At 39.7% G+C, this 14410-nt stretch overlaps 3 protein-coding genes across 9 annotated transcripts; 2 read left to right on the top strand and 1 right to left on the bottom strand.

The window, feature by feature from the left end:
• Positions 1-2604: 2604 nt before the first annotated feature.
• LOC108114730 (radial spoke head protein 3 homolog B) lies at positions 2605-9917 on the top strand. 2 transcript variants are annotated; one of them, XM_017225840.2, is made up of 4 exons: positions 2605-2889; positions 8442-8532; positions 8610-9025; positions 9079-9917. In XM_017225840.2, exons 1-4 carry the CDS (start codon positions 2684-2686, stop codon positions 9596-9598), a joined length of 1233 nt encoding a protein of 410 aa, XP_017081329.2. In that variant the 5' UTR covers positions 2605-2683; the 3' UTR covers positions 9599-9917. The 2 variants fall into 2 exon arrangements, with proteins under 2 accessions (XP_017081329.2, XP_017081328.2); XM_017225839.2 differs by lacking the exon at positions 2605-2889 and adding an exon at positions 4995-6138.
• Positions 9918-10371: 454 nt separating this feature from the next.
• On the top strand, positions 10372-12784 carry LOC108114386 (IST1 homolog). 6 transcript variants are annotated; one of them, XM_017225344.2, is made up of 5 exons: positions 10372-10659; positions 10724-11450; positions 11783-11833; positions 12138-12200; positions 12478-12784. In XM_017225344.2, the coding sequence occupies exons 1-5, from the start codon at positions 10478-10480 to the stop codon at positions 12694-12696; spliced, it is 1242 nt and encodes a 413-aa protein (XP_017080833.2). In that variant the 5' UTR covers positions 10372-10477; the 3' UTR covers positions 12697-12784. The 6 variants fall into 6 exon arrangements, with proteins under 6 accessions (XP_017080833.2, XP_017080834.2, XP_017080837.2 ...); XM_017225345.2 differs by lacking the exon at positions 11783-11833; XM_017225348.2 differs by lacking the exon at positions 12138-12200 and having other exon boundaries at positions 12514-12784.
• A 308-nt stretch (positions 12785-13092) lies between these two features.
• On the bottom strand, positions 13093-14083 carry LOC108114387 (ribosome maturation protein SBDS). Its single transcript, XM_017225351.2, has 2 exons — positions 13913-14083; positions 13093-13829 (listed from the first exon to the last, which is right to left on the bottom strand). The coding sequence occupies exons 1-2, from the start codon at positions 14041-14043 to the stop codon at positions 13202-13204; spliced, it is 759 nt and encodes a 252-aa protein (XP_017080840.1). The 5' UTR covers positions 14044-14083; the 3' UTR covers positions 13093-13201.
• Positions 14084-14410: the final 327 nt, after the last annotated feature.

The following is a 14410-nucleotide window of genomic DNA, read 5'->3' as shown; positions in this document are numbered from 1 at the left end:
TGAGAGATTCTAAAAATGTTACTAAAAATCGAAAATATTTTTATTTTAATTACCTTCAAATAAAAATGTAATATATTTAACATAATTTTAATAAATTCCCTTTAAAATGAGAGTAAAATATATGAAACATAAATCAGTATTCGATCTTTGATTTATTTATCAATTTCATTACCCAAAATCCAGTTTTCTCACCTTTAAATTTGAAAGCCTTACAAAGTCTTATGAATAAAATGAATATGAAAAATATTTTAAATAAATCAATAAGTCATTTAAAAATCTATAATTAATTCGTTTTTTTGTAAGAGGTATTTATAAAATGTTAACAAAATTAAAAAACTAATTGGCTTAGTAAATCTTATTAACCTTTATCTTTGACATGGCTTCATAGCCTAGTCTTCTGTCCACTTTATTCAAGTTTTCTCTTCTTATTTGCGAATTTTCCTACAAACCATTGCCAGAGTTACACATAATTATTTTATTTCCCTGTTGGCGCCACTGCCGCACATAAATAACTCATAAAAAACAACCCACAAGAGCAGCCCGCAGATAGTTTAACAATTGTCTAACGAAACGTTTTTTTACGATGACCCACCGTTAGGTACCCGGCGATGGCGATCACTTTCCCTTCGACAAGAGGTAATAAATTAATCAAATCTCGGAGTGGACTTCTTTACCAAGAAAAACTGCAGCTCACACCTACACAGAGATTTTCCAAAAGGTACCAGGATCGGTGGTAAATGATTTGTTTGACAACTCAAACACACTCTCTCAGTGGGACACATTTTCCGGCTGACTTCGCAGAATCCGGGCATAGGAATCACTTCGTATCTGTGCCAATGATCGGAGTATGGCTGGACAAGATCTCAAACGCCTGTGTGGCCATCATTAACCTTTGAACTGACTAAATGATTGAAGGCAAATGCTCAAAGTCATGGCCACTTATCAAAATCGAATGTTGTCCCATTGCCCCTGTGATCTTATTAGGCATTTTCCGGGGGTTCCAACGCAATTATCACCCCCGCATAAAGCGAAATGTCATCGTTGACAGGCAAGTCATTGTGTCGAAGTCGTAGAATCTAATTCCCCCTCGGAAAACTGTTTCTTAATGAATAAGCAAAGCATTACGAAGGATTCCTCGTTAGTTGGGCAGAAACAGAAGGAGAAGAGATTTGGTTATCGGAAAGCTAATTAAATGACACGTTCCAGGGAAATTCGATTCAGGCGGGGCTAAGTCTGAATGGTTTAACTGATTTATATCAGGTTTAAGGATTATACTTTTTGCTTTGATAAATTGATCAAGAATTTTCATAGTCAGCTTTCTGATTTCAAGGAATTAAAGGGGATTTTTATTGGTAATTTTCCTCTTTTGATGGTTTTTTTTGGGTAATTTTTGCAATGCATACTTACTTACCATGCATAGTTACTTAAATATCCTAAGGTGTCTTCTACCCTATCCATACTTTCTTCTTTGATTTCTTTCTAGAACTCATTTTTCGGGAAAAAGTAAAATTAGGTTATATAATATTTATTCAATTTTGTGGACCTTTAAGATTTAAACAAATTTTAAAACACTTTTATATGGGCAATATTTGTATATATATTAACTTATAGTAAGTTAAGCAACAAGTTAAAAAAAAAAGGAAATGAAATTTTTAATAAATTTCAAGGAGAAACCACTGCTTGCCATCCCAGTTTTGTGTTTACTGCTTGCCATGAAGTTCGATTAGTATTTTACATGTCAAATGTAGGAAACCACTGCCTTACCTAAACACTGCTTATAAAGAGGTTGCCACTTAGCTTGGCAGTTAAGATTTGAAAATGAAGCGAATTCAAAAGATTAAAAGCGAATTCAAACAAAACAGTTTTTTTGAAAGAATTTTAAATATTTTTGACTAAAAATTTAATGTTTAAGCTATTTAACGCTTTCTTAATTTTCCTAATATCTCACCTAGAGAATAAAGCAAAAAATATTATACAAATTCTCTTATTTTCTTCCTATTTTTTTATAAAAATTTCTCTTGTTTTAATATTTACACACAAATACCTTTTTGTTCTTCATAAATAATAAACTCGCAACTTCTTACTCCCAGCTTAAAGCTATAAAAGCTCCTTAAAGAAACTTAATGCCACTTTAGCTCCGCTTTGATTAAGATATATAAAAATAGATCCCTCAAACTAAAAGGCAGTCAGTCGTGAATAATATATAGAGAAGTTGAGTGACCGGATAGTGGACAGTAAAAAGGGGATACCTATTTTCGATAGATTTCCTTTCAAAAAAGGTATACAACATATCGAGTTACAAAACTAAACCGCATTGCCACAGAATCGCGCCTCTTTCTAGGCATTTTCCCTGGCAAAAACATAAACCCATCCCACTCAGCAACAGTTTAACAAAGCCGACATTGAATTCCCATGGCAACCGAGGAAATTCCGCCGTTGTTGTTTATTTTGGATACAAATTCTAGCCAATGTCAGCTTAGAACAACAAATAACCAAATTAAATTTTAATAAAAGTTTAAAAAAAAAAAGTGTAAAAATGTAAAAAAAAAGTGGAACGAACAAGGAAAACCTGTGAAAATGTGTCACTCTAATAAATCACTTTTTTACACAGAATTTCGGCAAGCAATTCCAACTCGATAAATATTGTAATTTTGTAAAAACCTTGAAAACGTAACGCCTAGCCATGCCGACGATCCCAAAGAGGGAACACAAGCCAAATGGCGGGGGCAAAGGTTCGGGCATGGATTTCCTTAGTACGGGGATCAAGGGAACCGAGGTCACCGAGATGCAGCTAAAATGGCACGAGAATCCTTGTCCAGCTCCGCCATGCAAACAGGCATTCTGGTGGGCCAGCCAGCCCAAGCCAATCAAAATCAAAGGTTGTCCCAAGTGAGTATTATGAAGGGAAAACACCCAAAGAATTTTCTTTAAGTTCCCTGTAATTGGGGTGTCCAAACTAGGGTATATTAGGCAGATAGCTCTAAAAATGATTACACTGTAACATAAGTTTAAGTTTCTTAATGTAAATCTAAGATAATAATAAGATATTTTTAATCATAATCCAATCTCATGAAGAGTAGCCTTAACTTCCTTAACTCCTCACCAATCAAAGTAACTAACTTAATGCCTTGGGCAGGGGATTTCCTATGCCTCCTTTGGGGTCAATGAAATCCAAGACCAAAAACGAAAGTCATAAATTGCGTAAATAAATTATTAAACGCTGGCCGTGTTCGGCTGATGGTCAATACAAAAGGCCCAAAGCCAAAGGACACGCAAACTGGGTGGCATTCTGAATGGAAATATTCGTGTCCCGAACGGGAACAATGGTTGAGGGGTGATGTGAGGGGAAATTATGAAGAGTGTGCAAGTCGTTGAGTGCTTAAAACTAGATATTGACGCACTATCATAAAAATTATATATATATATATATATATATTGGAGTAAAGATAATGACAGGGGCTGGACTTGGGTCGGATTAAGGTCAAATGGGGAATAAGGATGATCCCTAAATATGATAAAAAGTTAGTAAAATTTGTATCAGTATATCAGTATGTATCAGTTTCGAGGTTTAGGAAAGTTCTCTTTTTCATGACTGAAGGTTAAAGGGGAAGTAATTATTGGGCAAAATCGTTTTTAATTAGAGATACTTTTTAAACAGATTTTACTTAAGCAGACTAAACTCTTTAATCAATATTTTTCGAAGGAGTTTCAAAGTTAGATTTGCAGTTCCATCTTAAGAACTTACTTATTTGGCACCTTTCATGTTTATTTTTGTATAACTGGAAAGTAACTTAACCTAATTTTAAAATAATAACAAACCTTCTAGAGCTTTTCCACCAAGGTCTAAGGTCAATAAAGGAATTCAGTCATATAGAAAAGATTAATGAGTAAATGAAAACTACCGAATGAGTAACCTGACTTTTATGTTCTTCAGTTATATAGAAGAACTATAAGACTGCTGATATATTCCACCCAAACCCAGTAACTTTAATCATTCATCTACTCACTGACCTTTCCTTTTGGCCACTCCCACTTTCATATAGCACCTCCTTCGAGTGCCAAGAAATCCACTTAATTATGCTCACTTTGCCGTTGAATTCCGCTTATCAAGCAGCAGGTCCCAACCACTTGACCTTGGCCATTGACATTAGCCAGGGAGTTAGTCGGTTCCAAGTAATAGAACCACCCACCTCCGAATTCAATGTCAGCCAGCGAAATGCGTGAAGTCATCTCCAACAATGTGACAGGAAATGTGGACACTATCGTATGAAATTCAAGGTCCTCCAACAGGGCAAGACCTTTAATTGGAGTCACAACGACTTGGGTGGGAAAAAGGGGAAAAAGAAATGTTCTTATGCAAAGTAGAATTCCTGGGAACTTGGATTTGGCCATAGCGACGCGACCGACTGTTAACAGTTTGCATTATTATTGCAACACCTGGCCATCAGGTGTGCCTTAAACTACGACTCTAGCTAGAAGATGCACTGGGAGAAAGTGGGCTTAAGTTACTGTGAATGCGAATTGCACTTTAAAATATTGCAAAGGATATTTTTTTTTAACCAAATCGTTCCTCTATCCATCAAATCTCCGTTCTCTAGATTTTAACGGTATATCAAAGCATACTTTTAGGCACAATGTAATTTTATTTTCAGACCTCTTGATGAATTCCTTACTAATTTTACTAAAATCAAGCAGAATCTCAAGTATTTTCTGATCAGGAATGGTAAAAATAATTTTAAATGGTCTCTTCCAAGAGATCCTTTAAATGAACTACTAGTTAAGTTACGATTTACGAGAAAAATATCAACAAAATAAAGTCAGGGTCAAAATAAAATTTCTCAGAAGTAATTTCTAACATTTCTCCGACTGCACGACCGAGGGCTGACCACGGGCCGAATAAAAAGTCGAAGCCGGGTCCGATTGCAGGTCCTGCGAGTCCTTTGGTCATTTGGCGTTTGCCATTCAAACCGTGCGGTACGTGTTCCGCGGCAAACCAAAACAAAAGCAACACCTGAGCGGGCGGCCATAGAACGACCACGACGAAAAAAACAAAATAAAGGGAAAAAATATTGATTAACTTTTTCGGTTCGGTGGGTGAGAGAACCGTGTTGTGGCTATTTATAATGAACGAAGTGGTGACCGGTGGCCGGGAGCAGGGATAACCGAGGAGGTGGAAGCGGAGACCATGCCAGAGACGAAGCAACAGCAACAACAGCAGCACCCAGCACTCACAACACTACATCCTGAATCCAAGACAGAACCAGATCCAGAACACTTCCCCGACAATAGACCGAAGAACTTCTCCTTCGCCAGCAGCTATCCTTACGCACCAGGACGAGTCTCCTCCAACTCGAACTCTATCGCGAACTCCAACTATAACTCAAACTATAACTATAACAACACCTCCAGTTTCAACGTCCAGCGATATCAGAGTCCCTACAATTTCCAGCACGTGGTGACCAACGCATTTTCTGTACTGCGTCATCAGCCCTCGGAGGAGCAGGATCTTGATTCTTATCCAACGCGACCCCAACAGGCCATCGTGCGTCCAATAAGGCGGGAGGAAGGGATTACAGATCAACAGGAGCAACATGTAGAGGAGCCTGCTGTTAATCCTACACAGAGATCCTTCTTCTCACGCAGCACTCAGGAGGTCCGCAGCTTTGCCGATGAGCTGAGTCAGAAATTGCGCTTCCTGGCGCCGGAGGAGCAGAACTACGGTGGTCGTCAGAGTGCCAATTCCGGCGCCTGGATGGATCCAGCGATGGCGCAACGACCTCGCTTCGAGACCACAGTGCCGCAGGGCATCTTCCTGCCGCCGCCCCATGAAGTCCAAATGATACCGGCCACCATGCTAAGGAGACATGTCTATGCCTACTCCTCCTATCCCATGATCCTGCAGGGCTACTACACCAAGGAGCCTTCAAGTGAGAACAAGGAGCAGAAGGTGACCGCCACTCGGCTGAACGGAGTGCGTGCCACGGCGGCAGTGGCAGCGGCCACAGCTGCGGCCTCCAAGTCCTCCCATAACGATTCGCAATCCCTAGCCGGTGGTCTCCACATCACCAAGGCTCAGTTCCAACAGCAATTGCAGCAGCGTCGCTCCAACAACACCAACAACAACAACACCGACAAGAGGTAATAAAAAGTCCAACCCCCAAATGGGGTAGGGGAGGGGAAGGTCCAACAACTGACCAAGGCAAAGTGGGCCAAAATATATTACCATAAATTCAAATGAGTAATATACAGCCGAGCTGAAATGGAAATGGAACCAGAACTAAGCTCCCCGTTTTAGCCCCAACAACTTGGCTTACTACCTTTATCGATTGACACCTTAACAATTCAATTACAAATGTGTTTTTTGGCTTTAAAGAGAAGGGAAGTTGTAGTTAATAGGATTTCATTATGATTATAAGGTCTGCAGTGGAAAAATTGTAGGCGTCTTAATTCACTGTTGCCTTTATTTCTTTTTCTTATTACATCTTACGCTAATTTCTACATGTGTTGGTGACATTTACTGATCGTGCAAACAGGACACACATAGTGTTCGTTAGCATGATCTTTATGCAACAGTAAGGGAGAGGAATACATTGTGCTTACAACTGTGTATAGATAAGTTAGTGTGACTGCTTGTTACACATGCTAGTGTGACCGCTACATTACTACAGATGTATGTTCGTATGTTTAAGTTTGCCTCAGAAAATGGCCAAGATTTTCCGCTTGTTTCCCATAACATTTTCAAATAATATATATTAGATTTTATTACTAACATTTTGACATAATCAAATATTAAGCTAAAGGAATAGGTAAATAAGACGAAAAGAGAAGAGACTTACCTAACTCAGTTCCTTCAAATGCCTTACATTTTCCCCCACTTCTTTAACCCACTATTGACTCTTCAAGAATTCAATTAGAAATGCTTTTCCAATAACATTCGGACATTGTAAATTCCCTGAACGGTTTGATTAATTTATTTAGCGCATTCTCGAATGTGAAACTCGTTTGCCTTGCATAGAAGAACATGCGAGCGAAAAAAGGGACAAAGGACCCTCGAATGTGTCGTGCCAGTGGAGAATATCCTATATTCCCAGCTCAGGGCTTAAATAATTTAAATCAAGATATTTCGTAAACAACAACAATAGCAGGGGGAAAAACAGCGTAAAATAGTGCCACAAATGGAGGGAAATTAAGTTCAATTACCACACCAAAAGGAGCCAGAAGGACACCTATGGTGAGGCAAAATGGATCCCTTAAATGGATGTTATTCTGGCAAATGGGTTTTTTGCGCTTTTTTGGGTTAGAAATTTATTATGATAGGAGGGCAGTAGTGACTAAAGAGTTGACTAAATGGAAGTCATTTGGCTTTAAGGGGTTACTCACACAGATTTAATGATTACATTTTACATTTTTCTATTAGTTTTTTCTCAAAATTTAAAACCTATTCAAGCTTAGTATGAATAGAAGTTTATTAGTACTGAAAATCCCAAACTATAAGAACTTTTTCACTATTTTATCGTATTAAGAACGTATGTATATTTGATATCTGATACTAATATATCTGCTTATCCCAAATGCTATATCTTATCGATTTAGTTTGTTAGAAATTATGTATACCCACTAAAGAGGCATAAAAGGAAACCGGACCATAGGCTCCTCCATACCATTAGCTGATTGCTTTGGTCTTCAGACCCAGACCCAGAGAAATGTTGTTAGACATTCGCCAGCAACTTCAATGTGACTTCCTGTTTGTGGGCCAAAAGTAGCTAAAAATTTGCATAGGTCACGAGTTCAGGTGCCAAGTTCTTCTAGTGCAATGTCTGACAATGTTATATACACTAGCCATATGCATATACGTACATATATATGCGGTAAAAAATGTTTGTTTCTTCGTTCCAACGTTAACTTGCCGGGCCCATACATATAAATTAGCAAGTCATAAATTACTCAGGAACTGCGGAGTGGACTCGGAGCGTAACTTTAAAGCTTTAAAAACAAAATCGTTGCCCTCCTCCACATCTGACCCAAAAGTGTACTGAACTTTGGCTTAAATTGATTCGAATCGGAGATGTCTTGACAAGCGGCCTGTGAGGGCGTTGAGAAATGCACAAATTTGATGTTTATCGCCTTGGTAGTGAGTGCAACAGATTTGGGTCTAGGAAAAAGGACTAAGCTGCACTGGAAATGCAAGGATTAAACTTAAGAAAATATATGTTAGTTTAGTATTCGATTATTTTAAAATTTAAATAATGTCCTTTACCGTAGTTAGTATCTTAAAACTGATTTAGCTCAGCAAGTTTAAGATACTCCTTCATTTAAGAACCTTCTTAAAAAGATTTAAAAATTTTTTCTGCCTGAAGAGTTTGTTGAACTGGGTCGAGGTTTACTAATTGATGGCTTTCACCTGCCACGCCCACTTGCTTTCCTTCTTACCCCTTTTGCAGACCCATCGTACCGCCGCCGGAGCCCTACAAGAACGTCATGTACGACCGTCGCGTCATAAAGGGCAGCAACTTCGGCAACTCCTCATTGGTGGTAAGTTGTATGGCAAATAGCTCAGTTCTCTGCCAGCCCTGACCCGGGCGACTAATCCACTTTATTTTCCACTCCAGACGGATGTGGATCCCTTCGACAAGGCCGCCGAATTGAGGCGTCGCAATCAGTTGCGCAAACGGACGATGCAGTGCCGCAATCAGAGAAATGTTCTGGGAACTCCGCCGCCGGTTAAGGGCCGCAAGCATGAGACCATACAGACGGAGAAGTATCTAGAGAAGTTGGTGCAACGCCCACCGGAATTCTCTATTGACACACAAACGGATCTGTTCCTGGAGAAACCACCAACGCCTCCATTCATACCGGCCAAGGTGGGCATTGATGTGGGCACTGAAATCGGAGAGGGAGAACTCTTCCACTTCGATGCCGAGGCTCAGCCAATCATTGATGTGCTGGTGGACGCTTGCATTGAACAGAGCATGCTAGAGGTGGCCCACGAGATGGAACTGGCCAGTCTGCGGCGCAAGCAGGAAGAGTAAGTGGTTCAGGGATTTGTAGAATTTTCATGAGTATAACCATCTTCTTCAGATTCCTCGCGCAGAGGGAGGCTGAACTTGCTGAACTGCGACGTCTGGAGGCGGAGGAGATGCGGTTGCAGGCGGAGAAGGAGCGTCGCTTGCGCCAAGATGCGATTGCCAAGGAGCTGGATGCTGAGATGCAGAAGAGCGTGACGGCGGCCAAGTTGCTCCAAGGACACATTGCCAGTCTGGTGCCAGAGGTCCTGGAGAACATTGAGCCCGCCAGCGATGCCGTAAAGAAGGAGCAGCTGATGAAGAGCATCTGTCCCTGGTTGTCCGCCGAGGTGGCCGAGGAAGTGGGTCACATTGTGGACTCGCGTGAGATCCTCACCGCCATCATTCAGGAGATTATCAAGCAGCGTGCCGAATTATATGCCGGCTATAGGGAACCTGAATCGGAACCATCTGGCCCAGATGCTGGCATTTGTGAGGAGGAGGGCTGCGCCATCGATGAAATGGAGGCGTGTCCCTGCGAAACGGAAACGGAAGAGGAGTGCCCTGAACCTCGGCCACCGCCTCCCCATCTCTAAATGATTTCGTTAGAGTTTAGTTAATATTTCGAGTCCTTAAAAATGGCGTTTTCTGACCCCATACACATACATACCACTCACACACACACCTGCGAATGTACTGCTATGAAATCAAGGATGGCTGCTACTTTGTTTTTGTGTCTGGCGAAGGACTCAATTCGCGCTAAAAGAATTCGCAATCCGGCGCCAAACACAATTGCACAGCGGCGGCGGCGAAATGGAATCGAATGGCAAATTGTAACTGGATAATTGTTAAAGGTTTTTGTGTTACCGAAAATTCAACGAATAAAGCTCGACAAAGTAAACTCAATTATGTAAATGTAATTCTCTTTAATTTCAATGGGGTTAGAGTTAAACCGTTAGACCTATTTGAAAGAAATATTGTACGCTAATCAAGTAGAAAGCCAACTTATTTAAATAGGTTTATTATTATTTAAGGTGATTTTAATTAGTATAAAACAATTGTTTTATTTTTTTTGGGAGCTTCTCATTATTATAATTTAATAATTGCCTTTTTAAAAATTGAAAATAACCGTTTGAAAATTGTTGGTATATTTTAGTATATTTACAATAATTGCAACATAAATTTAAAGGATCCAAGCTATGTTCACACTAAATATTCAAAAATATCGGTACTATCCTCTATATATGAATATGATATATACATAAATATAAAATAAACAAAAAAATGAAATACATTTTCATAAATTTTATTTTTGATTGACTGTTGGACAAGCAAGTTATATTTTTACGCTATTGCCTTACGGCCACACTGTCTGTGACGTCACATTGTTTTTTCCCAATTGAGTCAATGAATCACCACTAAAAACAAAGTTCTTTTAATTCATTAATAAATCGCCTTCCTTTGGTGAAGTTAAGATGTTTTCCAGCGGTCCCAACTACAACAAGCTGAAGACCAATCTCCGATTGGCTCTGAACCGGCTCAAGTTGCTTGAGAAGAAGAAGGCGGAGCTGACACAAAAATCCAGGAAGGAAATAGCCGACTATTTGGCCACAGGAAAAACGGAGAGGGCACGAATTCGCGTGGAGCACATTATAAGGTGGGTGTAGGAATATAACATCTATAAAAAACCACCATATAAATAAAACAAAAATTTTTAACAGAGAGGACTACCTTGTGGAAGCTATGGAAATGGTGGAAATGTACTGTGACCTGTTGCTCGCAAGATTTGGCCTGATCACACAGATGAAAGAACTGGACAGTGGAATCGCAGAACCGGTGGCCAGTTTAGTTTGGGTTTGTCCTCGACTCCAGAGTGATATAGCTGAGCTGAAGATCATATCTGATATATTTGTCACCAAATACGGCCCCCAATTCGCCGAGCAATCAAGAACGGCCACCGGAGAGCACTATGTGTCAGAGAAACTGATGCACAAGCTTACGCTGCAAGCACCGCCCAAGCTTCTGGTGGAAAATTACCTCATTGCCATTGCCAAGAACTACAATATCGAATACGAGCCGGATCCACAAGTTATGCAGGAAGAACAGCCTCAGCAGCCGCATCTAATTGACCTATCCGATCGGAACAACTTGAGTGGAGGTGGTGGTGGTGCTCCACCGCCGCAAATGGGCTTCATTGGTTATCCGGCAGTGCCGCCGCTACCGCATATGCCGGAGCCACCGAGTGTCAAGCCCTTCAATTACCCACCCTTCGGTGGAGGTGGCGGTGGAGGCGGAGGTGGTGCCCCTGCCGGCGCTTATGCTGTACCCCATCACCCACAGCCACCGCCACCATTTGCCTACAATATACCGCCCACTCAGCCGGCGCCGCCTGCAGTTCTGCCACCCAAGTGTGCCGAGGAGAAGGACCTAAACACCAACTTCATCAATGTAAATATACTTAATAGTTATTAATTTTTGATAATACCATAGAAAAAGGAAATGCTACGGTTTATGCAGTTGCAATCAGAATTGTTAAAAGTAGTTCTCAGCTTTAGCCTAAAAGGTATACGGTAGTTAATATAAATCTTTAGATCCTGTAGAACTGGTCCAGACTATTGTTAAATAGTTCTGGCGTGTTCAAAAATGATTAAAAACTAGGTGTTATAGCTTAAAAAGTACATTAATATTCTGACTTCAACTGCAACGAGAGTAAAGCTCCTTGGATTATAGTTAATTGATAAGCTTTGGCATGTTACTGCATGATTTTTGGGCTGTTGCAGCGTGAATCGAACAATACGGATGGCTCGGGCAGCCCGGATGAGAATATTTTGGTAGGTTATCTCTATGTAGAATGCTGTTAAATCAACAACTAACTCGCTTATCGTTCTGCTATATCACTTAACAAACGAATATAACGCTTCCATGGGTTCTCTTCCTCTACTCTTGTATATCTGTGTGACGTCTTTTGGCCCACTTTTCGTGTAAGTCCAGTCATCCAAATGATTCATAGTTCGCTGCCCACTGTCTGCCGCCCGCCTGTTATCATTTCGCTTGTCTCGATGTGTCCTATTGATTTATTTTGCCAGTGTTTTCATTTTTTATTTGCCTTATGTTTTCTTTAATTTTGCTTGACAGCGCCCTAAACCCGAAAATGATCCGCCGCCGCGGTACACATCTATTAATCCCGTAAACCTCCAGGTCAGGACATTGGCTTTGACCCACTTAAATTCTATGAAGTTGCACAGAAGCAAACCTATTATTCTGAAAATATCCACAAAATCGGAATATGTTTTTAAATTTTATCAAAATTTATTTTAAGTTAACCAAATTAACACATTGGAATGATAATTTTATTTAATTTTAAAATTTGTACAGCTTTTTAAACATCAGAAAAATATGGTTTCTTATATATAGCGGCTTGTGTGGTTTCCATAATTTGAGATATTAACAAGTTTTTATTTCTTCCCCTTCTTAGAATGCCAATAAACCCAAACCCCAACCCCGATCCAAGCTGCCACCGGGCAATCCCACGCAACCAAGTGCTCCTCCACCGTTGGATTTCCCCTCGCTTCCCAACGTACCCAATGATCTGCCAGATATCCCGGGTGCAGGCCCCGAGAAAAAGGACGACGAAGAAGAGATCGATTTTGATGACCTTTCACGCCGGTTTGAGAACCTCAAGAAACGAAAGTGAAGCAGAAGGCAGAAAATCCACTTTTTAATACTACAGTATATTTGTTATAATCTCTGTCCTGTTCTATAAATAATCCCATATATATATATAAAACTCTTGTTCACTTTTTAATTACATTGTAGAGCTATAAAGATAATTTTGCAATATATATAAAAACTCCAAGAAAAGCTTAGAATTGAAACAACTTTTAAGCGAGATCTTCAGTTCAATTTGAACAGTTAACTCATCACATTATTTATGTTTGTGAAATCTGATAGGAAAAATTGTTTACACATTGCTTCTCCTTCCACAATCTTATTCATTTTCAATAACGAATAGATTCCCATGAAAGCTGTTTTGAATACACTGAAAGTTGTGCTTTCATTTTGGTGGGCAAGCTAAGAAATAAAAATAAAATATGGTTCAAAAATTTGGGATTGTTATAATTTTCTCATATTCACAATTTCACACAAATATTAACAAATCTACAAGGAACAACAGAAGATTTTTAGGGAAGTTCCCTTTTCTAGAAGACTTCCTCGCTCTCCACAACTTCCTTAAGTTCGAGCAGCTCCAGAAGTCCCTTTCCCTTTGTTTCGTTTCTTACCAGCTCATCAATGACACGATATTGGCCAGGATCTATGAGCAATGTAAGATGCAAAGTGGCCTCGTCCCATTCTTCGTGCTCCACCTTGTTGGCCAACTTGACAACAGACTCCTTAAGCTTGCCACCGCCTTCCTTTCCTGCAAAGCTAACCCGCAGCTTCATGCGGGATCTCTCGATGGGCAGATGCTCTCTAAGCATTTTGATAGCCTCCAAAGTATTTTGCTTGGTGTTTCTGTTCATCTTAACAGAGAAGTGGGCATCCTTTAGAGACTTCTCAATGATTGAGGCAGGGTATGGACGACGGGTCTCAGGATTTACACACAACGCAGCCACGGAGTTAACAATACTATTTAGCTGAGTGTCCAAGCAACTTTGGCGCTCTTTTTCAGAGACCTGGAGTTCGCCTTTACTTAAGATCTCCTTGCAAATCTCCGTTTCATCTGTTTTATTGAAGGCCTTCTGCAACTCATCCTTTTTGGCTGCCTGTCCTTTGGACACATTGGTGAACACTGTGTGGGTTTGCAGGACTTCATCGATGTCCTTTTCACTACATGAAAAGAAAAAAATAGTGATCAAATTTAAGTAAAACATATTTCACCATAAGCACGTGTTGCTTTTAGCGAATTATACCTGTTGCTCCTCCATGAAAGGACTTTGTTTTTATAGCAGGCTATCTCGAAACGTTTGCCGCCTTTTTTAAGCCTCACAATCGCAACATTTGTGAGGCGGATTTGATTTGTAGGCGTAAATATTTTGGACATTGTTGTTAAACTAAAAGCTGCGGAATTAGGGATGAGCAAATAAACAAAAACCCTTTCGATTGAAAAACTGCAGGTGGTTTAGAAGAACTTTGTTATTAAATAATTAAACATATAATATGAAATCAAATGAGATGAGATTTAATTAAATTATACAATGACGGAGCTTTTTTTGTAATTTAAACATTAACATAAATTGTTAAGCAATGAAAACTTGATTATTAAGACTTTACTTGTAATCCCCATTGTACCTTAAAAAGTCTCACCAAAAAATAATACTAATTTATAGTCATGCTTTTAGATTTTATAATTTATATTAAAGAGGGCATATACTAAATTTCCCAAATCTAATAATAATATTTCTCCCTTC

The sequence above is a fragment of the Drosophila eugracilis genome, unplaced genomic scaffold (assembly GCF_018153835.1).
Source record: "Drosophila eugracilis isolate 14026-0451.02 unplaced genomic scaffold, ASM1815383v1 contig_2154, whole genome shotgun sequence".
NCBI lineage: Eukaryota > Metazoa > Arthropoda > Insecta > Diptera > Drosophilidae > Drosophila > Drosophila eugracilis.
The sequence above is the reverse complement of the archived record's forward strand: the minus strand, read 5'-3'. Positions and strand labels throughout refer to the sequence as shown.

Excerpts from the sequence above, each read along its gene's own strand:
- LOC108114387 (XM_017225351.2), bottom strand. The coding sequence starts at position 14,043 with ATGTCCAAAATATTTACGCCTACAAATCAAATCCGCCTCACAAATGTT. Across the intron at positions 13,830-13,912 it reads CTTTCATGGAGGAGCAACAG|TGAAAAGGACATCGATGAAG; the intron begins GTATAATTCGCT and ends CTTTTCATGTAG.
- LOC108114386 (XM_017225344.2), top strand. The coding sequence starts at position 10,478 with ATGTTTTCCAGCGGTCCCAACTACAACAAGCTGAAGACCAATCTCCGA. Across the intron at positions 10,660-10,723 it reads CGCGTGGAGCACATTATAAG|AGAGGACTACCTTGTGGAAG; the intron begins GTGGGTGTAGGA and ends AATTTTTAACAG. Across the intron at positions 11,451-11,782 it reads TAAACACCAACTTCATCAAT|CGTGAATCGAACAATACGGA; the intron begins GTAAATATACTT and ends GGGCTGTTGCAG.
- LOC108114730 (XM_017225839.2), top strand. The coding sequence starts at position 5,186 with ATGCCAGAGACGAAGCAACAGCAACAACAGCAGCACCCAGCACTCACA. Across the intron at positions 6,139-8,441 it reads AACAACAACACCGACAAGAG|ACCCATCGTACCGCCGCCGG; the intron begins GTAATAAAAAGT and ends CCCCTTTTGCAG. Across the intron at positions 9,026-9,078 it reads CTGCGGCGCAAGCAGGAAGA|ATTCCTCGCGCAGAGGGAGG; the intron begins GTAAGTGGTTCA and ends CATCTTCTTCAG.